The sequence below is a fragment of the Leptonychotes weddellii genome, chromosome 7 (genome assembly GCF_054177405.1).
Source record: "Leptonychotes weddellii isolate Sample4059 chromosome 7, ASM5417740v2, whole genome shotgun sequence".
Lineage (NCBI taxonomy): Eukaryota > Metazoa > Chordata > Mammalia > Carnivora > Phocidae > Leptonychotes > Leptonychotes weddellii.
This window is the reverse complement of record NC_138375.1, coordinates 124,798,146-124,823,912: the sequence shown is the minus strand read 5'-3', so window position 1 is coordinate 124,823,912 and position 25,767 is coordinate 124,798,146. Positions and strand designations below refer to the sequence as shown.

The 25,767-nt window shown below is 41.4% G+C and overlaps 1 protein-coding gene across 2 annotated transcripts; it reads right to left on the bottom strand.

Annotated features, from left to right (window-relative positions):
- Positions 1–7,614: 7,614 nt before the first annotated feature.
- Positions 7,615–23,901, bottom strand: LOX (lysyl oxidase). 2 transcript variants are annotated; one of them, XM_006728804.3, is made up of 7 exons: positions 22,882–23,897; positions 22,430–22,538; positions 20,904–21,041; positions 19,347–19,503; positions 15,602–15,697; positions 15,127–15,242; positions 7,615–11,223 (listed from the first exon to the last, which is right to left on the bottom strand). In XM_006728804.3, the coding sequence occupies exons 1-7, from the start codon at positions 23,504–23,506 to the stop codon at positions 11,217–11,219; spliced, it is 1,248 nt and encodes a 415-aa protein (XP_006728867.1). In that variant the 5' UTR covers positions 23,507–23,897; the 3' UTR covers positions 7,615–11,216. The 2 variants fall into 2 exon arrangements, with proteins under 2 accessions (XP_006728867.1, XP_006728868.1); XM_006728805.3 differs by lacking the exon at positions 7,615–11,223 and having other exon boundaries at positions 15,123–15,242; positions 22,882–23,901.
- Between the last annotated feature and the right edge of the window lie 1,866 nt (positions 23,902–25,767).

Sequence of the window (25,767 nt, the reverse complement as noted above, 5' to 3'; positions counted from 1 at the left end):
GGTGATGGGTATTAAGGAGGGCACGTACTGCATGGAGCACTGTGTGTTATACGAAAACAATGAATCGTGGATCACTACATCAAAAACTAATGATGTATGGTGACTAACGTAACTTAATAAAAGAAAATTAAAAAAAAAGAAAATGGTTATCTTAGACTGATAGCCAACATTGTATTTAATGAGGAAATATTAAAAGTTAGAAACATAACAAGGGTGGCTGTTATTACATCATTAGTACATTTTTACTTACACAGTGTACTGAAAGTTGAAGCCATTACAGTTTGAAATAAAATAAAATATGAAATGTATAGCTAACTGGAAAGGAAGAAATAAAATTAACATGGTTTTACCACTGCCTCATCTGTAGGGAAATTTCCCATTGATTTTATTCAGTTCCAGTTTGATTGTGTTCACAGTAAGAGCTTGGTTTACCTTTTTAACACCACCATCTTCATATAAAGGATCCAAGTTCCCTTATCCCTTTCTTCAGGAGAACCCACAAGTGTCCAGGAGTAGTGAGTGAGAGGTTATCCATAGGTGAAAAACCAGAAAACCTTTCACTCTGTTCCCTGAATCTCTGAAGGTTTTTTTCCTTCTTCCTTCTGACCATTTCCTTCTCCATTTTGGCTTCCCACTCTACTCTCTGTCTCTCCTTTTTCCAGGTCCAGTTTTATTTGTTCTTTTGAGGTCAGAGAAAACAGCCCTCCAAATATGCCTATAAGAATTCACCTGACACTCTAGGTCTATGGTATGTTTGAATCTTGGTTCCTGAATGAATATGAACTAGGAGGAGAGAAATGACCCCCTGAGTGTAAGTGAGAAAGAAGAGTAGATGAGAAATACCCTAAATACCACAAAATAAACAGAGACATGGTTCTGCCACATTTGCAAATATGATTCTGTACACAGTACATAGGGTTCTTTGACAAGCACTCCGTGAATATTAGCTATTGATTCTTGAAAAACTCATCTGGCTGCCAAATAATCATTTCTAACCATTATTAATCTTTTAGTGACTTTGCTTGTAATTAAAATTTTATGGCGAAAGTATCTTTAAATCCATCTGGCTCAGGACGAGGAGCTATCTACTGTTTGGTGTAGGGCACCCTGATTAACAGGGCTATGTGGGGGAGGGATTACCCCAAAAGGAGTTAAGCTGATCATTTCTTTTAAAAAGCAGGAGCACAAGATGCTAGCCAAGAAAGAGTAGCTGTCCACTGCAAGTCTAATAAGAGACCATGCATATATGTGAATCTATACAGAAGGTGTTTACCTTAAGTAATAGAGAGGTAAAGCTCCTGTGTATCCAAAGGCAAGTACTTTACATCTGGGGGGACAAGAGGTCTATGGGGAATGGTGAATTATCTAGTTTGACTAGAAGGGAAATGCACAAAAATGGTGGGGTATAAAACCGATGAAGTGGGGCAAAGGGGCCAGATAAAGGCAGGCCTTGAATATCGTTAGGGTTCTTGAAATTTAGTTTACAGGAAATTGAGAAACCAAATTTAAAATTGAAAATTCTGAGGAAGAAGAAAACTATGTACTTGCATAGAGATTTAAAGTATGTAATATATCCACCTTGCCAAGTGTCCTCAGCTTTCTTCTTCTTTCCAGTAACCTCTTTGAAAATGTTCTAGGTCGAAGTTTTCCCATGATATTTCAAATCAACAGATCATTTGTGTGAGGTTAGAATTACACTTGACAATAATGGAGGAAAAATACACACACACAATAAAAACAGCTCCAAAAACAACGTTTTGGCTTTTCTTGTGAAAGAGGGTAGCACCTTAAATGTCTTTGATAAGGTTCCAAAATTATCTCAAATTACTAAAAAGGAGGGGAGCAAAAAAAAGGTCAGTTATCAAGTTTCATGTTAAGTGTTATTTAATTTAATAAAGTACATTAATGAAAGAAACAAGTAGTTCATTTCAAATGAAAAACCATATATGCCATTATGGAATACTCTCGGTTCTTTGAAAAAAAATCAGTGATTCTGAGCATTTGAGAGTGGATCTGGCAGTGATCATTAATGGCTGCTGAAATCAGTAGGTGAAAATGTGCTGGGGGATTTTACAGTGGATGGATCATATTGACAGCACGGAACCCATGATCAATGTTAACATCACAAAAAGACAGACAACAGGAGACATCCTGGGCTAGCAGCTCATATGATGCAGGTATGAAGGAGATACCACCACCTAGCCAGTCTTCGTGCGCTCCCAAATCAAGCCTAACCTGTATCTGGTCATGCCTCTAGATCTGAATTTTTATAGGAAATACAAGGAACAGAGGAGTGGATTAAATGACACCACCAGGATACAGACTCCAAAATCTAGAATGTGGAAAATTCTGAGACAATAAGGTATTCTATAAAAATCCCTATTTTTTCATACACATTAATAGCAAAACAAAGGAAAAATGATGAAAGGGAAATATATATCTTCTAAAGAGACTGAAAACATATAATAACCAAATTCAGTGTGTCATCGTTGTTTGATCCTGATTTAAACGAACTAACTAAAAAAAAGAAGTTATGAGACAGTTTCTGACATTTGAATACTAACTAGATTTTTGCTGATATAAAAAAACTATTACCTTAGTGGTTACCTCAGTGGGTATTATTGATTGATGACTACCTACTTAAATAATTTAAGTGGAAACAGGATGGAAATACTGATTTTTAGTAAAGACCTAAAATATTCTGATAGGGTGAAGTCCAAGTCTTGGATTCTTGGACTTTTTTTTTTTTCCTAGCAGATTCAAATGAGACCAGTGTCTGAGGTTAAAGCACTCATGCTGGCCTCTTGTTGATCACTGAGAAAGAATCCCCGAGGACCCCCTGTAGCTAAATTGTGAAATCCTGTGCATAAGGAGAGAGAAAAGGAGAATATGTCATTTTTTTTCCACAATGCTAATACTCAGAGTATTCTCCTGAGAAAATTGGAGTTGTGGGGGCTGGGAATAAAGCTATGTGTACCTTGCTCCTAATGAGCCTTCTCAAACTCTGAAACAATAACAGGACAACTCCCTGGAGACTAAAAAGCATCCCTGGTCAGCCTGGACCTTGGACACAATCTTGGCTTGGTAGGGCATTTTCCAGAGAGTAGGTTGCCTAAATTAGGGGAGAAGGCACACCACGTGTATATTTTTATTCCCATCTCTCTGACCTCATCTCCTTAGATCTCTATCTGCAAAGCACATTTAGCCCAATCACTGACACTCTTGGACTCAGGTTCAGACACCTCTGGGATGAGTTGTCCTACCTGGGCACCACCCCCACCTCACCCCAGCATCAACCACATGTCAGTTTTTCTATACCCTGGATTTAAAAGAACGGTGTGAACACTAGAATATTGAGAGAGGGATGAGCACAGCTGACAGCTAGTTCCTGTCACCCAAGCTTCTCATTACCACTGCTGTTCCTGGAATTTTGTCGTGCTTTTCTCTGAGTTTTCCCTCTGTATTTTTTCTACCATTGAACTGTACCCATGCTACAGGGACTGTAACTGTGTTAAAAGCACAACATAACTCATAGAAATAAAGAGTGCAATGGCCCTTCCCCAAGGTATGCCTGCCAGAGAGAACTTCTCACTGATGCTCAAGAATTAACAACAGATAGAAGGATGGGGGAGTGGTGAGCGGGAATGGGTAGCAACTGGAGGAGCAAAACCTTAAAACAATGGCTTTTCCTCTTGTTCTTTTCCCTTTTTCTCTCTGGGTTGATCCTCCTTTTTGCAACTCCAGTGTGAGTGTTTGGATAAGAAAGAACTAAAGTCTCACTGGTAAGGATGAGCTTCCCTTCTGAAATACCCTAAGACTTCATGACACACAGAAGGTGGGGTGAGAGTGAGCAGGCTATTTAGACCTGCCAGTAGGGAAAGTGGATGGCGTTGAAAAGGAGAGCAGGATGGCGTTAACTTCCTTCTGGAGGAAAAATCAACCCTTAGATGCTGATAATATGGGGGTTTTGTCACAGAAATCAGTTGAATGAGTAGCTGGAAGGAAAGGTCATGAGTTGGTCTATATAGATGTTGATTTTGTTAATCTTTTTGTTGGACATAAATAGGATGGCTTGCTGGCTCCCCATAATCTTCTCATTGACAATACCCATAATAATTCACCCCCTACCTCTGGAGTAACCATTTTCTTTTCCCTCACTTTCCTTTCACACCCACACATAAAGCCAAAATGCAGTCATGTGTTTGGGTGAGAGCTGCCATTCTCTTATTTGGCCATGTATCCTTGACTTTGGTGATTGAACAAGAAAGAGCACTTGACTCAATCTAGACCCATCATAATATCCACATTAACTGGGTCTAGGTTTGGCACATAACTGAATCTGAGCCTAAGAAATGCCATCCCCTGGATTTTCAAACTTGAGCTGTGGATTAATGTTGTTTTCTTTCTGATCAACAAGCCAGATAGAAGTGCACCCAGTGCACCCAGATGTGTTATCTGTAGGCAACAGTTTCCATCCTCATGGAGAAGCTAAACCAAGAGAAGGAAATTGACACACAAATAACCAGAGTAAAGGCAGTAAGAACTTGGCCTTGATGGTGTTTGATTTCCTGATGACATCTGCCTCCTCCTTAGCAAACCCTAACTTTGCCTTTCCACTTTTTGGTTACATGAGCCTATGAATTCTTTTTTAGACTAAGCAAGTTTAAGATATATTTCTGTTGCCAGAAACCAAAGAGCCCTAAAACAAAAATGAAGTGATCACAACTACCAGGTTGTTGATATATCCATGAATGTTAGCTCCAGCAGTAACCCAAATATAGATTGCTATAAAAGATTTTTTTTCCTAATACCATCCCTCTAAAAAAAAAGTAATGTCATTGTAGTAACTGAAAATAGTTGGCTCTGATGTTTGCTGTCTAACTAGTATATTGGCCTGTTTGCAAATGACTGGTTGCAGTATTGGTAATATCGGCTCCACATTTGTCAGGCTCCAAATTTCTGTGTTAGTTCAATAAATGTAAATGCAATGAAGAGCCAGTATTACTTGAATCATTTGCAAAAAGGAGTTGTTTCTTGTCAGTCTCTATCATTACATTTGTCCTTAGTCCTTGTTATATACAGTTGTCATAAACTCTGGTTTGATTTGGTATTTAAGAAATTGGGAACTAGCAATGTTCTCCTTCTAACAGTAGCATACACATATCCTTGGTCCTTGTATTGATGGTTCACCTTTTGGTTTGTGGCTTTATTTTTTCTCTCCCTCCAGATTTGGTGCCTATTACCCTTAGTTAGGCAGCAAATTATCAGCAGAAAATTACAAATATATGCATATGTCCTTCCAAGTCATTCATTTCCAATCTTGTTTTTCCCTGGCTGCTGTGAGAAGTATTAGGATTTACTTAAATTTACTTAAATTGGGCGCCTGCGTGGCTCAGTTGGTTAAGCGACTGCCTTCGGCTCAGGTCATGATCCTGGAGTCCCTGGATCGAGTCCCGCATCGGGCTTCCTGCTCGGCAGGGAGTCTGCTTCTCCCTCTGACCCTCCCCCCTCTCATGTGTTCTCTCTCATTCTCTCTCTCTCAAATAAATAAATAAAACTTAAAAAAAAATTTACTTCAATTATGCTATTACATATAACAAAATTATTTCAGTTATACAAGATGAATGAACCATGAAGAAAATGATTGGTTCACCCTGGGAGAAGAGAGATTTTAATAAGAAGTACATAAAGCATTCAAGTTATCTGACAAATAGGAAAGATCTAGATTTCCTTCTAAACTAGAGCATGGTTTAGAGACTAAAATGATTGTTTCCACTGAAAGGATCCTATTTAACCATTAGGTTTTTAGAACGCAAGGCAAGCAGTAAGTTAGTTGGTTTTAGGTGTTTCTGTGTCCCACAGCCCAAATACTACCACTATCATATATTTGCTTTAATTAATTTAATTTTTTTTTGCGAGAGAGAGAACAAGAGACAGCATGAGAGGGAGGAGGGTCAGAGGGAGAAGCAGACTCCCTGCCGAGCAGGGAGCCCGATGCGGGACTCGATCCCGGGACTCCAGGATCATGACCTGAGCCGAAGGCAGTCGCCCAACCAACTGAGCCACCCAGGCGCCCTGCTTTAATTAATTTATAGATTATCTCATTTTTATGAACTGATAATTACTTAGTATGTCATATCCCGAAGTCTTCCAAGATAAATGGTTTAACAGAATAACGAGTCATTTAAAAAAAAAAAAAGAAAGAAAAGGTTTTTGTGGCAAAACAAGTTTGAAAACCACGAAGTGGTTTCTTTACTGCAGAGGCTCTGAGATTCTTTAACATGGTAATATGTATTGGGAATCTCCACCATAGAGATAACGTCTCCCATACCTGTTTTTCTATGGAATTCTTTCTGAGTAGCATATCTTGTGAAACTGGAATTCCTCTACACATGCGTTAATCCTTTACTAATATCATTGGCAAGGATTAGAAATATTAATAAATGATGGGGCCCCTGGGTGGCTCAGTCGGTTAAGTTGTCTGCCTTTGGTTCAGGTCACGACCTCAGGGTCCTGGGATTGAGCCCCGCATCAGGTTCCTTCCTCAGCGGGGAGCCTGCTTCTCCCTCTCCCTCTGCTGCTCTCCCTGCTTGTGCTCTCTCTCTTGCTATCCCTCTGTGTGTCAAATAAATAAAATCTTTAAATAAATAAGTAAGTAAGTAACATAAGGCAGTCAAATTTTCTAACAGAAGGAAAGATCCTCCCTCCCCTGTCTTTGGTTCATGAACTTTTGGTTGAATGAAGTGCTTGAAACACTGACCACTGATAAGACAAAAGAAACCACCTTTTCATTAATAATGAAAATATGTTCAGGCACTTGGCCTTGAGCAGACGAGGGAAGCACGAAATCGATGCTGTCACAGATACCTACCATATAACTCAGATTGGTAAACTGCCAGCCACAAGCCTACATCCATTTTACCTGCAAGAACTCATTGAAGGTGAATTGTTTTTGTGAGGTAATTTTGCAAATTGTCCCCCCAAAGCACTTGCCCACAGTTTGGGGCCTGTTTGCCCTTCCAGGTTACCAGGTTCCAGGCTAATCTGGTACACATTTCGGTAAGGATTACTGTGATAGCAACGGTTCTCTTTTTATAAATAATTGGTAGCTTGAGTTGGATAAGTCCCCTGAGTATTTAGGTTCAGGTATATTTCTTATAAACTCTTATCAGAGTGCAGTTCTTCTCATAATGCCTGCTCTGCATCCTTAGAAGTTGTTGATAATGGTGACAGAGGTTAGGATCCATTCATGTATGAGTTTCTTTTTAAAACATCAGCTAGAGGGGCATCTGGGTGGCTCAGTCGGTTATGCATCCAACTCCTGATTTCGGCCTGTGGTTTCAGGGTTGTGAGTTTGAGCCCCACGTCGGGCTCCACACCCATGCTTAAGGTTCTCTCTCCCTCTTCACCTCCCCTCTCCCTCTCTTGAAAAAAAAAAATCAGCTAGATTCTTACCCATCAAAAACAAGTTTCCAGTCATGTGAGCTCGTTAAACAATTTGTTGATACAAAAGACAGTTAAGCAAAACAACCAGCTATAGACATGGTTTTAAGATTTTAACCTAAAATGAAAGTCCTATCATTTATTTATACTTAACAACAAATGACCACTACAGACACTTGAAATCATTTATTCAAGGCATTTTTACATAATCTTGCAATCCATAATATAAGCATATAATAAAAGAATGTGAGAGTGTAAAGAAGAATATAAAGCCAGTGTCTGGGCATTTAAAATAAGAGCTCTTCAAAAAAGTTACAAATGTTTTACACATAGGTTACCTGAAAAATTTGGAAGAAATTAAAACGTCATTAAAAACATTACTATACCAGATCACATGTCACTTAGTTCGTAGCAAGCAGTTATATATTAATTAAAAGTTTATATCCTGTGAGCTAAGACTTAATACATTTTACATTCAAGTTGAAATATTTCAGCACCATTTTGGTTTGAAGGATAAATGAAATGCTTTAAGTGTTCAAAAGGGGCCCAGGACTTTTGGTAATTGGGAATGAAATTGAGCTGTTAATTGAATATGTTGATTGTGAATATGAATTCTAGACATAGAAAGTATAGAAAAAGGGTAATTTTTACTTATCAGTGATTATATGGTTAATATCAAAACAAGTTATGTTTAAAACAAAATATTGTCTGTATTTTCAGAAAGTTTGCTGAAGATGAATTCTCAGTGCCACAATCATTTTAGTGCACTGAATTTCCTCCAGAATCTGAATATTGGGGATGTTTGTAAGTGTGATTATCCTATGAGATGTCAGAGAGAGAAAAAAATTGCTCATTATTATGAATAATACCTTGTGAATAATTAGATGATAGAGATTGTGAATAAAATTACTATGTAAAAAAATATAGATTTCCTGGAAATAGGCAATGGATTCTTGTGGATACGTGTGGATTCGCATGTTATAGTACTGTTGGGAGACTGAATCTTAGCCTCAAAAGTCAAGACATCTTTAATCTAGACTATGGTCTGAATAATTATGAAGCCACTAATATGGCATATGGAAGGAGTCAATAAATTATTTTCCTATTTAGCCCATTTTTTTCAGAGTCTTTATTAGTCTAAAAGCCAGTCCCTTTTCAGTACTCAACATTCTTAGGTTTACTTCTACTTCCTATTGTAAAAATATTTTATGTGGAATTTGGTAAGACTGGATTAGGTTTTTTATTTAAATTTTATTAATGGATGACTTTTACCAGCTAATCATTATACGTGAGTTTTTGTGGTTATTCAGAGGAGAGATCCCTTGATGTTCAAAAATATTAAGTGTTAAATCAATACTTGGGAGTTCTTTGGGAGTGTTTTAGGCATAGGAGGAAAGAATATTTATATAAGGGATAAGCAAGAATCTTTAGCTTCCTAATTGAAACTTTTTTTTTTTCAAAATCAACCAAATAGTAGGTGTTATATTTAAGAGGCAGACTTTTCAAGGATTGAAAACATAGTTTTAATTATTAGTAACACATACATGCATATAACTATTTATTTTAACTTATTTTTTAAAATAAAATATGGTCATGAAAAACAATAGTGCTAAAAATAGAAAATTTTAGACATGTACTTATAGTTGTTAAAAATGAAATAAGGTGAACCTAAAGGGTAATAATGATATTTTTAATACTTATTGAGGTTAGAGGACAGGGTTTTTTTTATATCCCAAGCATGTAAGTGCCTGACATGTATTAGGCCCTCAAATGATGATGGGTGGACAGACAGATGGAAAGCTCAGTGAATGATAGTAAATGTCTTCTCATATGTGTCCAAAGACCGTAATATAGTGTTTACAGGGGTAAGAATCTCAATGAAATGATAGGCCTTAATGTGTAGATGCCAGTCTGGCTCAGTATTAATACTGACAGTAGTTTTGTTTTGTTTTGTTTTGTTTTTTAAAAAAGCAAGTATATTAAAATACCTCTATTAGAAAAGACTATGACTTGAAAGGATGATCCTACAGTCTTAAAACTAAAAAAGCAACGTAAGGCAAAGAGGTACATCAAAGAAGCTACTCCATAGCTCAGGTACTAGCTCAGTGAAAGTTCTGGGCTCTCTCAAGCTGCATTCTCTGTTGGTAAGTATGTGCCCTGGCAGATGAGGATGGCATCCACCCCGGGATGACTGTCCATCTCTAGCCCATCTTGCTGCACTGGGCATTAGTGAGTGCAGGATGACTCTTAGGAGTTGGTGTTGACTTCACAACTCTGTGACATACGATACAGGGATGCCAACTCACTTTTAAATTTTACCAAACTAGAAATCCCTCGCTGGAGATTTTAATACTGGCTAATGTAGGAAGACTTCTGCCTAAGCCCTGCTAACTTAAAAGTGTCATTTGATTTTTCTCTGTACCTTTTGGAACTAGGAAAAAAAGCAATCTTCCAAATTTTGTTGTGGCACATGGTTTCACAGTTTTAAAATAAAATCACAGCTGTCTCATTATGCAACACAGTCGTTTGTTTTACAGAAAGTTATTTTTTTTTCCCTTATTCACCAACTCCTCAACTATGTAATGTTATGTGCTTTGCTAATTTGGTTTATACTTCAGACACACAGAAAGAAAAACAAAAAACATGTATTACTGAGTCCTGGATGACCTGATAATGTTCCTATATCTAGATATTATGTTATGTACTCTGGATAATTTAAATTTTTTTTTTTTAGCATTCTTCATTTTAAAGCTGAACATTAAAAAAAAAATGTAGAAAAGCTGAAAATCCTAAGATGTTTTTCATTAATGTTTTAAAATATTTGAGAGACAGTTGTGGTTTTGGGAACTTGTTTGTATGATTTTTATGTCAACCAGGAAAATTTTTCAGTTAACTGTTCTACATACTTAAATGCATACATAGTTTCTCTGAATGTATCACATCTATATCAGAATGACTTCCCATAGACAAAGCTGTCCTCCATACACCAGTCCCCAGAATGGTGATTTTAAGAATGCCACTCAAAAGGTCTGCCCATAGGAAAATTAAAGAATTGAGGCAGCATCAACGAATGTTAGACAGGAGTTAGGCAGCTCAGTTACTTAATTTGTTCCGAAACAAAAGCTGACTTAAGTCAGAATAAAATTGTACACTTAACAGAAAGACAGGAGTTTACTAATTTTAAAATGTAAACATAAAATTTTATATAGGGATGTAACTATCTGAGTACATATATTGCCATTTCTCTGCTATATAGTAATATTTCTTGACACCAATGGTAATGTTTGTTCCTTCGTCAGCACCAAATGTGTCTGTATCTGTTTGAACAGTAGGAGCCTCCTTTCTAAATTAATCTATGCTAAGACAAATACAAGCCAGTTATTGTTATGGTTCACTGAAATCAAGAAAATTCTCAGTTAATAGTAATTTTGGTTCATTCACTAAAATGTTATTTTCCCTTTTACACTATAATTTCCAAAGGAGCATAACAAATTTGGATTTCCTTCAAAGAGCCAAAGTGTACATCTACAGAATGGAAACACTGTGTTCATTCACAAAGTAATATGAATAATATTAAAAATTTCCCAAGTAATGCCAATTTAAATGTTCAAAATCCAGTTATGTGCTTTGTTATAAAACAGTCCAAACAAAAATTCCTTTGTTGCTTTCTGTTCTCTCTTTCAAAATCTATAAATCCTACTGAAGTTAATCTATTTTTTCCCACTTCAGAACACCAGGCACTGATTTATCCATTAGGAGTTTTGGCTTGCTTTCTAATACCTAGATTAAGAAAACAAAATAAGACAAATTATTAACTTGATAATATTCTGAGTGAGTACAGTAGACAAGTTTAACATTGACCCTTTAAAAATCATTTGTAGTAATTTCCCTCCATGTATGCAGTAGTCACCTCGTGAAATTACCCAATACATTATTTTAATAATGTTTGAAGGAAGCGACTATGTTAGCTGCCGAAAGTGTATGCCTGATACCTACAGACTTAATGTTCAGAGTTAAAAGAAACAGCCTCTGAATTAATCAAGAGTAAAGCAGGACTCAGAGGACCAGCAGCCCTGTCCAGATGAGTTCACTCCATGGAGTGGGGCGTGTCCACCTAGAAGCAGGTTCATGGCCACTGCACCATCTCGGGTTACTCCTTTCCCAGCGTGGTTTTGGATGTAAACGGATGCCTTCAAAGGCAGAGACTGAGTCAAAGCCAACCAATCCAATATGTCATTTATACTGTGATCATAGATCCCCATGTAAAGAAACTAAGCAGTCCAAATCATAAACCAGTGATTTCCAAATATTAAGTTTTGTGAGAGGAGAAATTAATCGTAGTATCATAAAACTGAACTGGGCCACAGTCCCTCAGTCCATTTTTTTGTTGACAATGAGGAAAAAGAGGAGAGAGGTGGAACTCCTGGGTGGTTAAGTGTCCAGCTCTTGGTTTCAGCTCAAGTCATGATCTCAGGATTCTGAGATCGAACCCTGCATTGCGTGCTTAGTGTGGAGTCTGCTTGACGTTCTCTCAATCCCTCTGCTACTGCCCTAGCGTACATGTGTGTGCGCCATGTGCTCGCTCTCACTCTCTCTCTGTCTCTAAAAAATAAATAAATCTTAAAAAAAAAAAAAGAAGAAGAAGGAGAGTGGATATATCAAAGGCACACCCTGTCCTCCTGGGTAGTTTTTACGCACCAGTGGAAGGTTCTCCAGTATGTGATTAGCATGAAAACACTGAGCGAACTGAGGGATGATACGTCTTGAAGAGTTAAAAAGGTACAATAACATTACCAAGGGAATCACATGCCGCGCTGTTCTCAGAACCACCAGACTGACCACGCAGCTTTAGGCAAGTTACACTCCTTGCTCAAGGAACTTCAAAGACTCCCCATGGCCTTCAGAATGAAGTTCAAACTTTCTAGCTTGCTCTTCAGTGCTCCCTTTGATCTGGTCCCAACTTACTCTTCCATCCTTTTCGCCCAAATCTTAACTCCTTAGCCACACTAGAAGACTTGGTTTTCCAAATATGCCCTGCAGTTTCTCCCTGCTGTGGGGTGGCCAATGATGCTGACTCCTCCTGGCATGCCCTTCCTTAACTGCCCCCCAGGCCAGTCCTCCTCAGCCTTCAAGGCCCAGTTCACATGCTGTCCTAAAGCCACTCCTGAATCTCAGCCAGAGGAAATCTCTCCTTCCTCTGGACGCCGATTCCCAGCAAGGGAGACCAGAAGCAAAAGTCAGAATAAAGGAGGCAGGCATCGTTCTCCTGAAGGTGAGGGTTCCTTTCTCAAGGTCTCTGCACATCTTTCATTAGTTTCCACTCATAGAGTGGATCTTGTTATTTGATTACAAATCACTGTGGGTCCTTTCACCTTCCCATATTTCCATCTGATCCATATTGCTTATTAAAATTTTACCTCAACCACTCTTGCAATTTAGTTACAGTCAGTGACACCTGGTTTAAAAAAAAGAAAAGAACAACTCTGTGCTGGATCAATATAATGATTTTTATTTGTACTAAATACTTGGCAATGTCCAATTCAGTAGATTCTGCTACAGGAGTTACATCTCCAGACCTGTTCTTAGTGCAAGGTCAGCCATTGTATCTGGGGGTCACCCAGCCAATAGCAGAGGTCCTTCTGTTTCCCCTGCATTTCATCTTACCCCTCGTAGAGTTTTATAGTGCCTCTCTACTCCAGTTATATGTGTATTTCTCTCGGCCTCTCAATTCCACAGCCTAAATTCCCTGAAAGAGAGGGTCATTTCTCTACTGTGCGAGTGTTGAATTAGAGTCTACACGGTGGCAGGCCTGTGCCCGGGAAACGGGTGGACAGGGGTCTAGGTCCCAGCCATGTCAGAGCGGATAGGAGACAAACATCATACAGGAGATTCACAAGTAATTAATTGAGAATTATTGTAACACAACTACAAGGGAAGAGTATAAAGGGTCAGAAATCATACTTATCTTTGCCTTACTCTCTAATACCTAGTGTAGGGCCTCAGTAAAGACAAAGTGCAAAAGTGAGAATGCCGATGAATAAACAGAGAATGAGTGAATAAGGAATCCTAAAAATTAAGAGAAATTAATTAATCCATGTATTTTACATTATTTTAGTTTATCTTAGCTTCAATTACACTGACGTGCTGAGGATTTTCATTTATACTTTGATCAGCTCCACACAATAGGGGCCATAAACCCAGCCAGGTTTTCTGCCTGGTGGGCACGTTCAGGAGGATATACTGGATTTTCTTTCTCCGGTGCTGTCCCTTTGCTGTCATAGGCTGCATCTATCCCTAGAGCTGTGATGAAACTTGTCCAGTACAGGCTCGGCTCCTTCATGGAAGAAGAAAAAGGCTCCCTCCAAGGGCAATGCAGCCCAAGGCATGAAAAATGGACTGCTCTACAGAAGCCTCACACTTCCACTGGCCAGGAGCTCGGGGTGGGGAAGAACCTGCACAACCAGGCTGAGGTGAGTTTGGGAAATCCCACAAACTTCAGATTTACGTGAGGCCAGCCACTGCCCTGGTTTGTGAATCTGGGAGAAATGTGTGTTAAGTGTAAATCACTAGTGTAAGCCCTAGTGACAAGTCTCCACGTGACCCCCGAGGCACTGGTGCCCTCTCCCACGTTGCTGCATGTTCAGCATCATTCTAATGCTGTTGTTCTGGTTGGGATCAGTCACAGGTGGCACAGGGGGTTAGGCTTGCTAGCCCAGCAACACTAGAGCAGACAGGGCTTCAAGGACGGAGGAGGACAGAGACAAGCCAATCACACTACCTAACTCTGCTTCCATTACTTTCATCACAGCGTCACCCCTATTAATATCCATGTGCTGGGATTCCCTCTGAGATTTCATTCAAAGAAGGGTTTAGGGGCTAGGCAAATGATGGAGGAACCTCCACACAGCACTCCTTTTTGTAGGGTATTTTTCTAGTACTTGTGGTTTTAGAACTCAAATTTGTAAAATCTTGGTTTCTACAGAACAGTCGGTCTGACCTCTTCAGTGGAGTGCTTTAAAGCAGTGATTTTCAAAATGCACTTTAAAGAACTCTTGGAATTTCTTCAGAGCTGCTTCACGGACGCTGGCGAAGAGACAGGAAATCCAACTGTTTGGGATCCCACAAGGTCACCCACACAGCATATGGCGTGTTTTACATACTCAGCCACCACACGGGCTTTTCGCAGTAAACAGTGTGTTCTGTGTGCATGTCTTGTCTCGGAAGCTAAGCTTTAGGATGATAAAAACCGGACTACATCTCCCCACCCCCTTCTCTAGCATCACCAAAGAAAGATCGGCTCTAATTTTGTGATAGCACGGACAGACCATTTTACAAGGAAGCTGTAGTAGTAGTAGAAACACACACAGGTAGGGGCGCTTGGGTGGCTCAGTCAGTTAAGCATCTGCCGCATCAGGTCATGAACTCAGAGTCCTGGGATCGAATCAGATTCCCTGACTCAGAGTCCCTGCTCAGACGGGAGTCTGCTTCTCCCTGTCTGCTTCTCCCTCTCCCTTTGCCCCTCCCCCCCACTCGTGCTCGAGCTCTCTCTCTCTCTCTTTCTCTCTCTCAAACAAATAAAAATAAAAATCTTAGAAAAGAAAAGAAGCAAACACATGTACAATGCCTGTCAGTGAACTAAAACGCTTCGAGAGGAGAATTCTAAGCTAGGCAAAGAGGACTCACGGCGAAATCGTGCAGCCCGAGGCATAGGCATGGTGTCCCGTGTAGCGGATTTCACAGCGCACAACGTTGTTGGAATAGTCCGATTCAGGCACCAGGTAGCTGGGGTTCACACTGACCTAGGCAACATAAACATCATCCATGTTTCCGATTTCATCAGCAGTGTTTGCTGGTTAATTTCTTCCTATTTCCACAGGGCTAGAACAAGGAAATGCTTCAACTCAATCAAGCAGGGAGGGTATTTAAAAAGTAAAGCAAGTGGTGAAATTCTGGAGAAGTTATAGAAGGAGGCTCTATATTTTCCCCCTGAAGTTCCTTAAAATATTTTTTTTCATATAGGTAGGTTGGTTTAGAAATATTTCTAGGAGACCTTGAATTGCTTGCAGGATTATGGTTATCTCACAATGAATTCACAAGGGGAAGCCCACTGAGTTGCAGTCGAAATAAATTAAAGGTTTCTATTTTCAAAGGTCTCTACCTTTAGAATGTAGTTTCCAGGTTTTACATCCGTAATGTCAATCCACTGGCAGTCTATGTCTGCATTATAGGTATCATAACAGCCAGGACTCAACCCCTAAAACAAATAAAATTTAAAAATGTAAAAAGATGGTATATGGTTAGAGTATGCTAAAGAATGTGCTTATTATTTGCAAATTAAATTTTAAGTTAGTACTTACAAGAGTTTGACATAAAACTATACTTATATTGCATCTCCTTTGAGAAGTACATATTACTCAGCCTTATAGCACCTCCAGCTAAAAAAAATACAGGACTAATATAAGTAGTAGTACATCTAGCTTCTTAAAAGTGTCATCAATCACCAGTGATAAATACAATCTTAAGTGACAGAATAGGCCTCCATCAAAATTCTAGAATATCACCAGTTCGGGAATAAAGGCCATGTAATAATCCACCTAACTCGCATGTCCTCAGTACAAACCTTCCCACTTTCTCTTGGAAATCACCTTCCTTTACTCTGAATGCCCCGATTTTATAGTGTTTGTCCTCTAATGCTCTGTATTATAATGGTACCCTATAAGAATATATCCAACTACAGATTATAAACTCCCTGAGGCTGGAGTCTTTGTTGCATTTTTGAGTAGTTAACATTTATAAAGTATGTAGTATGTGCCAGGAACCGTTTTAAACATGTTACACCTATAAATTCAGTTTTCACAAGTACGTGAGATAGGTGCTATTCTTATCCCCATTTTGCAGGTGAGGAAAATGAGTCATTTTAATGTTAATCAAGTCACTCGAGGATATATAGATAGTAAGTGGCTGAGCTGGCTTTCAGTTTAGATGTTGAGGGCCCAGGGTCCCTGGGTCCCCACCACACTATTCTCTTTCTCTCACTGCCACTGAAATATGTTATTGAATTAAAGGGATGAATTTATGTCTCAGTAAATCAATACCACCACATCACTCCACTTGCTAAGATACTCCCTTCAATAAGGAAATGAGTGCCTTCTACAGGCAGGGAGGAGAAAAATTCCAGTAAGATAGGGTCCTTGCTCTCCAGAGAGTTACAGTCTGGGGAAATTTGCTCAAATTGGAGTCCGTTGGTATATTCTTGATTCCATTAGTTCTTCTTGAGAAGTTTGAATTGTACTTTCATTCTAATACGAATCTAAAGGAAATTTAAAAGCATATGCTAGAATCATTTTAACTCATAACTTCCATTTCATTTCAGCCCCCAAAATTTCTTCAGTGCTTAAGATCACTTTGGTCACCAAAGAGATGTCAAGATCCTCTAAGCATATTCTAGCAACACTGGTGTGGCTCTTGCTGGATTGGGGAAGAAGGGCACAGCACCTGTGATCTCATTCAGCACACAATAGCACAGACAGGCCAAACTCAAAAGTACCTGTGCCTCAGCAGGGAGACCCATATGGAGATTTTTCAGTTTCTGGGCCCAGCACATCAATTCTGATTCTGGCACATACTAGATACTCAGTAAGCATTAGCTATTGTAGTTGTTGCTACTGCGCCTAACACCAAGTCCCACCACCTCCCATGGCGTTGTAACACCTCCATTCATTGGATGAGCTACGTATTTAAGACCTTTTAAACAATGCCACAATGCTGATCTTACCTTCAAGTGAACAAAAGAGCTTTAATGAGCGCTGAAATTGGTACTCCTGCTAGCAGGATTTAAGTTAAGTTTTAACTTTGATTATTTGAACTAGCGCACAAATAATGGGAATTTTTAAGGCTATTGAAAAATCAGGCATGTCCTGTATTCAAAATCGAACTTTAAAAACAGATGAAATGTAGAGACCCTTGGGGCGCCTGGGTGGCTCAGTCGGTTAAGCGTCTGCCTTTGGCTCAGGTCATGATTTCAGGGTCCTGGTATTGAGCCCCGCACCAGGCTCCCTGCTCAGTGAGGAACCTGCTTTTCCCTCTCCCCGCCCCCGACTCATGCTCTCTCTCTCTCTCTCAAATAAATAAAATCTTTAAAAAAAAAAAAAGAAAGAAATGTAGAGCCTTAACTAATGCTGTCTAAATTAGCTGTTTGGTTTTAGCAAAAGAGAAGCGGTGGTTACATTAAATTAATGAACTGTTTCTAGTGTCATATATGTTGAAAATGTAAATTTGTTATCTAAGAATTAAGAGTTATATGGAAGTATAGATATAAGGAAGTGATATCTACTTTTATATTTGGATACATTCAAACAACATTGTAATACAACTATTCTAAGTCAACATTGGGGTTTTGTGAGAGTTGTTTTGCCCCTTTAAGTGAAGTCCATATTCAAGAAACACCAGTCTAGTGAAAAACACAAATACATCAATCACTTGCAATGCAAGACCTGGTGAACAGTGGTTTAAATAGCACATAAATGGAAGATGATTAATAAGAAAGCTACCATAGAAAATGAAGTGGGGTCACCCCAAGGAACTGGAAGACTAGAAAAGCTATAAATACCTAGAGACCTAAATTTAAATATTTCAACAGAGAGCTGTCCAGAGTGCCTCTTTTTCTAAATGAAAAGAATAAACGCCAGAGCCTCTGCATAGGAGATCTCTGCGGAGATCGCTGAGCGAAAAGGGGATCTCTCTGCCCACATACGTGTAATGTGTGGGTAGGTTGCCTCAACTTTTAGTTAAAGGGTAAGTGCTGCCCCCAGAGCATGTGGAATTGAACCTCTTCCCCCTCCCATTGCTCTGATGTTTTAAGTTCAGAGAAAGAAACAGCGGTAACATTTAGGTCACTAAAAAGCTTCTAGCCACAGCCCCGGAATTTGCTCCCCGAGATGCTAGCTGCTGATCCTTTCCTGCCCTGCGTTATGTACGTTCACTGCTCCTTGCCAGAATTTCGGCTGCACTAAAATTACAACGTCCTCTTACAAATGAGGGTGTCTTGTGGAAATACTGGCATGGCTTTTAACTGACACACATTTTCCCATTTATAAGACATACACACTGCTTAGGTCAGCACTATTTTTAAAAATCCATCCAAAGGACATCTGACATCAATTATACTGTAGGTTTAACTACATATGCGTGGAGAAAGAAATTGTGTCCTTCTGCTCCCATTTGCATGCTTGAAAGAGACTGGTTTTAAAGTGCTTTTTAAGAAACTTAAGTTCTCTCTTTTCTAACCCCAATCACCATTCTCTCTCTAGCTTAAGAGGTGGAGGGAGGAATGGTTTTGAAGGTGAGAACACAGAAGTGTCTTCACCGTTATTTACCAAGCCAGTTAAAGAGTACAGAATGAGTGCAGATCCTGGACACCAGTCAGATTTGTTCAGGGACTAAACCGCTTCTTTCTACTGTGAAACATAGCGACTATGCACATTCACCTTCTATGATGATGAAATTCTTTAAAAATAATTTGAATCTGGGGAGCCTGGGTGGCTCAGTCACTTAAGCGTCCAACTCTTGATTTCAGTTCAGGTCATGATCTCAGGGTTGTGAGATCAAGCCCCATGTCGGGGCTCCACTGTGGGCGTGGAGCCTGCTTGAGATTCTCTCTCTCCCTCTCCTTCTGCCCTTCCCCACCCTTTCTCTCCCTCTCTAAAAATAAATACATTAATTATAATAATTTGAATCATCAAGTGACCATCTTCCTTTTCCCAATTATTTTCCATCTTGACCAGATGACCCCCTAAATCAAACAGTTTATATAAAAAAGACTGGCAGGAGGAAAGAAAAAGAGAAGACCACACTGTTTTCTCTCTGAAGCCTGAGGGGTTCCTGAGGTCAGGGGGCCAACCCACCTGTGTATGCGCAGTACATGCAAATCGCCTGTGGTAGCCATAGTCACAGGATGTGTCCTCAAGACAGAAACTGGCTTTGTGGCCTTCAGCCACTCTCCTCTGGGTACCAGCATCAAGTAGGTCATAGTGGCTGAATTCATCCATGCTGTGGTAATGTCTGATGTCCCACACAACACAGAGACAGAGATCAGTAACATACGGAGAAAGGCATGAGGACTTTAGATGACTTCCCCACTGCCTCCCACACTTGTTTTCACATTACAATTGAGATCCAGTTTATCTTCTTAAAGCTAGATTCATGCTAGCTTTTTTTTTCCCCCAGGAAGAGCCATCTATCAGAACTGTAAGCCTTTAAACTTGCTTCTAGGAAAAAAGGACTTCTTTTGAGTATTTTGTTTTCCTATTCCACCCTGTTTTATCTTTGAATATTAATTAGAAATAGACACTAAATGATCTGTGTTTAAGTAAAACCTGCCATATGCTCTCTAGTCTGTTTCTTTTGGCTTCCAGTACTGATGTTTCATTCCAAATAAAAGAAGAGCACATGATTCTTGGGAGGTTTCTATGAGATTTTAAAAAAATGTAAAACTATTACTAAAATGCAAGGGAGAAGTACTGGTATGTTTCCCCCATCATTATTATTTAACTAGTATAAATTTTATTTAGAAATAAAATAATTCTATTTTATCAAAAAATTAGGTGTTCTTATCTGCTTTTCTCATTTCATTAAAGGAAAGGTGCTGAGCCATGTATCTTCTCACATAAGGAAAGAACAAGAAAAAATTGCTCAAATTGCAGAAGGTTTCAGGGTATCCATCAGGATTTCCTGGCATTACCAGGATTCCCGGGCAAGTTACCAAGGCAAATTATAGAATCACCTTATATAGAGATCTTTAAATTTAGGACAGAACAGATAATTACCCTGGGTTTAACACAGGCATTTTAAAAGATAGAGGTAGGTCCTTCTCAGCTCATGGAGTATATCATCTCTATCTTTCTTTGAGGTTGGTGTATGAATCCTTCTGATAACAACTTGTAGTTTTTATTAAATGCTAACTAGGGCGCCTGGGTGGCTCAGTCAGTTAAGCGTCTGCCTTTGGCTCAGGTCATGATCCCGGGGTCCTGGGATGGAGCCCCGAATCAGACTCCCTGCTAAGCAGGGAGTCTGCTTCTCCCTCTGCCCCTCCTCCCACTGGTTCTCTCAATTTCCCTCTCTCTCTCTCAAATAAGTAAATAAAATCTTTAAAAAAAATACTAACTGTAGATGATTTTGGCTATAACAAGCTTTTTTTAGAAATCTTACCTGTAATATATTGGAATAAAAATCTGGTGAAGCCAATTGCTGGAACGTATCAGCAATTTTAATGAACTGGACTTAGAATTTCCATTTTGAAAACAGGATCTGGTAGTTGATGTATTTTCTTAAAGAAAGACTCCCTTGATGATGTCACATTACACAGAGAAATTTCTAGAAATAAGACTTTGCATTTGTACATCAAGAACTACCTGAAAAAGGAAGAGGCAACTCGGAAGTACCCAGGAGGCCCATCCACTTACTGGTGACAACTGTGCCATTCCCAGGAATATCTCGGTCGGCTTGGTAAGAAATCTGATGTCCCTTGGTTTTTCACTCTTTGGGGGAATCTTAGCAGCACCCTGTGATCATAATCTCTGACATCTGCTCTGTATGCTGTGCTGTGATTTTGAAAAAGAAAACATTACTTTCACAGGATATTAACTGAAGACAAATTCCAAGCAAAACCATTTCCATTTTACAATAGCAACTACCTCCCACCTCCAACTAGACTATCAGTTGCAAGAGGCGTTTTGCTTATTTTGTTTATTGCTGAATCTCCAGGTCCTAGAACAGTGCCTGGCAAGTGGCCAAAGTTCAGTGACTATTTGTTGAATAAGTGAATAAATGACAACTATGGAAATCTGCAGTAAAGTGTGAAAAAGGATAATAAAATTAGCACTACAAATGTACATGTGATAAGTAAATTCTGTATTTATAATCAGTTCTTGTTTAACCACGTGAATGAGTAGAAAGTATCCCAAATAAAAAAAAAAAAATCCTATGTACTTATTAAGAACTTTGAATTCATCAACAGGTTTCTTCTTAAACACTTTCCTAAGATGTAAAGTGGAGAAATAATTCTAGAAGCATACACCCAGATTAGATAAATAATTTGTAACTTCGCTATCTTGAAAACAATGGCATGACTGTAATAATATCCTAGGGAGTGCAATGGAGGGAGTGATGCAAGACTTAAGAATGAAAATGGTAAGTTCGGTTTTCTTCTCTTCCTTTAGCCTGACAGTTCTAAAGGGTCAGAGAGGGAGAAATATACAACTGAACAGATAAATATTACTCTGTCCCTTCTAACGTATTTTGTGTGAATATATATATTCACATACTGTTGAGTATTTTCACTTTCCACTTGAAAAATTTTTATGAGACCTATCAGAACATCTTTTGCTCCCTCTGCTGGTTTCCCAGAAGCAAAGTCAGAGAATTCCATTCCCCAAACTGCTATGATTTTATTTTAGCACTGATTCAAAAACAAAGCTCTTGCTCATGCTCTTATTCTGGCTGAAGTAATACCAAAACAACTAAGTCAAATTGTGGCCTCAAACAAAAGATGAAAACCTAACCTTTGCTGATGAGGGGTGCCCCACTGGCAAGTTAGCCCTCTGTTTTTTTAAGGGGTCACTGACAAGCTCTTCCATTACAATATTTTTTCCACGTTATTGTACAGTTCTTTAATAGAAAGTTATGGGAAACCATTGGCTCCAAAGTTTGAGGATCTTGGAAAAAGAATGTGAGATCCCAACTCTCCAGGATAAGGATTCGCCCCCACCTCCCTGATTTGTGTCACAGTTTGAAAGACAGAACCCACAGAAATCTTCAAAATGTTAACTCTCCATCCAGGTCCGCATGCCCAGGAGACCACATTCCACTTCGCAGCTCTTGCCCCATTTCCCAACTCTTGTCTGCATGGACCGAGAGCGGTCAGACCAGGCACAAGACCAGCGCCTGAAGCGAGATGGGGCAGCGAGGCCGCGGAGATCCCAGCCAGTACCTGGCCAAGCAGTTTTCCTCCGCAGCGCATCTCAGGTTGTACATGGCCATCTTTTGCACGTACGTGGACGCCTGGATGTAGTACGGGTCTGGCACCAGGTCCGGGAGACCTAAACGTCAGGAGGCGATGGGGGGAGGTAGCGGTGAGACAACCCAGTGGCCCCTACCCCGGCTCCGGGTCCCTCCGTGTCCCTTACTCTTCACCCTTCACCCAACCGGGCTGCGGGTAGCAGGAGAACGGGGGACGCCCAGGGCTGCAAAGCAAAGTGGAAAGAAAGCAGGAGGGGCCAGGCGCGCGGTTTGCACCAGATTCCAGGGCTGCCTTTGCAGGCGCAGGGGGAGGGAATCGGATCAGCGGGACTAAGGCCTGCCGCGCCCAGGCAGCCACGTTGGGGAGCCACAGCGTTGGGGAAGGGGTGCGCGGCTGCTTCCTGAGACTTGGGGGGTGCTTACCGTACTGGAAGTAGCCGGTGCCGTATCCGGGCCGGTACCTGCTCCCGGGCCGGGGCCTTTCGTACGTGTCGTAGTAGTTGTAATAGGGGTTGTCGTCGGAGTACTTGTAGGGGTTGTACGGGTCGTCGCCCACCATGCCGTCTACGCGGCTGGGCGGCTGCAGGTTACTGAGCGTCGGGCGCTCTCCGGGAGCCGTCCGGTTGCCGTCGCGCGAGTCCCCAGCGTCGCGGGCCCCGGACGACGAGTAGCCAGCTTGGAACCAATGGCGGGCGGCGGGTCTGGGTCGGCCGGCGACCCCCGACATGCCTGCAGTGCGCTCGCGTGCTGCCGCCGTGCGGTTGCGGAGCAGCAGGATCGGCGTGCGCGGCTGCGGGGCTGCGGCGTTGGCAGCGCCCGGGGCGGTGGTGCCCGGGTCCCGTCGGCGCTGCGGCTGGTACTGCGAGCCCAGGCTCAGCAGGCTGAACACCTGCCCGTTGTTCTCCCATTGGATCCTCTGGCGCCAGGCGGCCGGAGCCGGCGGCTGCTGGCGAGGGGGCTGCTGCTGGCCGGCGGCCGGCGGGGCGCAGCGCAGGAGCGCGCAGAGCTGCAGGGGCCCGAGCAGGAGCGCGGTCCAGGCGAAGCGCATCGCTCCCTTTGCCTGATTGTCCCCACTCCGGGAGGACTAGGTCGGAGAAAAGAAAAACGGGGCCCAGATCACGTGAAGGAGGGAGAAATCTTCAACCAGGGAGGCGGGCGGAGCGCGGGTAACTCAGTCACTACAAGCAGGGCCAAGGGTGGGCTGCAGACCCTTGTCCTGTAGAGGCGGCTGCTGGGACGTGGCACCCGCCTGTCTCCTCTTTCCCAGTCCTTCTGGAAGGCGACGGGGAGCGGCGCGGCGGCCCCGGCGAGCGGGCAGCGTCTGGAGTGAAGGAAGGAGGAGAGATTTTAAACTTTCTGGCACGTTTGCAAAGTTACACAAGCAGTTCTGGCCCGGCAGCCCCTCCGCTATTTGTTCACGTAATGCGATTGGAAACGTGCAAGGCGGACAGCTCCTCGCCTCTGCCCCTCCCTCCCCGTCCTGTCCTCCTCCCCCCAGACACGTTGCACAGGGAGCGTTAAGGGGAAAGAACAAAACGGAACACACATCCTGAGACACACTCGGCTTAATCTGGGGCGAACATGCAGGAATTTCAAAAGACTCAGACAGGCGAAGGCAGCCAGGCCATGGGGCGACGCCAAAATATGCATGAAGAAAAATGCTATTAGGTCACCAGCCCTGGAGAGGCGGGAAGTCGGGAGGTGGGGAGGGTGCTGGGGGCGAGAGTCGGGGAGGGGGCGGGGAGGGATGCTTGTGACTAACGTTTATCCATAAGGAGTTAACCAGACAAATTTCCCAATGCATACCCACTCGCTTTTATGGGAAGCGCCCTCAGCAAATAAACCCCGGGATATCAAATTTTGTTTTTCTTTGTGTAGGTAATGTGAGAAATGGGTTACAAATTTGTTTCCTACAGTGAGTATTTTAATAACCAAAAGTGAAATTTTACAGGGAACAAAGCCATCTAACACTGAAGGGATGAGTAAACCTGTCTCTTTTTCAAAATGCCGGCCTGGTTTGTACTTTGACTGGGAGCGGAAAACCTCTTTCATCTGGACGGTATCTACCAGGACATTTCAGTAAAGGGGGCTATACCAAGTCTGCCTAGGATCGCACTCAGAAGGCAGCTTCAAAGAAGCATTTTACATGACTTTTCTCATCCTACATCCGATGAGGAGGTTTGACTTCGGATTAAAAAATAATAATAATAAATCCTTTAAATCATCGTTTGTTAAATTTTTGAAAAGTCAGTCAAACATCCTATGGTGTTTGGGTGATCTTCCAATGTAAGCAAAGGGGTTTCTGAAGAAACAGCCTGGGTGTTCAGATTCTGTTAAGGACAGGGGAGTGGGAGGGGCCAGACAAGAATGGGGGGCAGATGGGTAGGAGGCAGGTAATGCCAACTGGAAAGGGATGCTTAATGGGCCTGTTATTCACATACCACACAGGGTTGGGGCAGTGTGGGAAACATTTCAAAGAAAAAAAGTCTTTAACTAGCCTGATTTAAAACTGTGACTCAGAACCAGATTTTAATAACCTTTTTATTGGTTTCATCATTGGGCTGTTGTCTAAATAGACTTCATTATTCGCCTCTTCGTGTTGATCTCTGTCTCCCCACATTTAATCACCCCGTTTTGATGATGTGGACAGCTGCTGATCTGAATGCTTAGCATCCATTTTCCCTTTTTTCTAGCAAGAACAACTGTATTTTCCTTTGGGAAAAATCCCCTACCCAGTTGCATGGTAGGACTGACTGAGCATTCATGAGACTTCTGCCTCTTCAAGCAGTGGCAGTGAGATCCCAGTTTGGCTCATCAAACCATCTCCCTACCATTGGAATCATGAGCAGATGGACACAAGGCTCAAAAATGCTGGAGCTCACACTCCCCGCTACTGAAGAAAGTTTCTACGAGTTCTTGCTACACAGATTCCCCCTGAGCTCTTTCAGACCTGTACCTTCCAAGGCGTGATTGTTCAGCTTTTCCTTCCTTTTCTCCATTGCAGTCCTTTGTGGCTTGACACTGTCAGAGTCAATTGCTGTTGGTTGCCACTTTAAGAACCTGGACTGAGGGCGCCTGGGTGGCTCAGTTGGTTAAGCGACTGCCTTCGGCTCAGGTCATGATCCTGGAGTCCCAGGATCGAGTCCCGCATCGGGCTCCCTGCTCGGCAGGGAGCCTGCTTCTGCCTCTGACCCTCCCCCCTCTCATGTGCTCTCTCTCTCATTCTCTCTGCCTCAAATAAATAAATAAAATCTTTAAAAAAAAAAAAAAAAAAGAACCTGGACTGATACTGAGGGGGATTGTGATTGG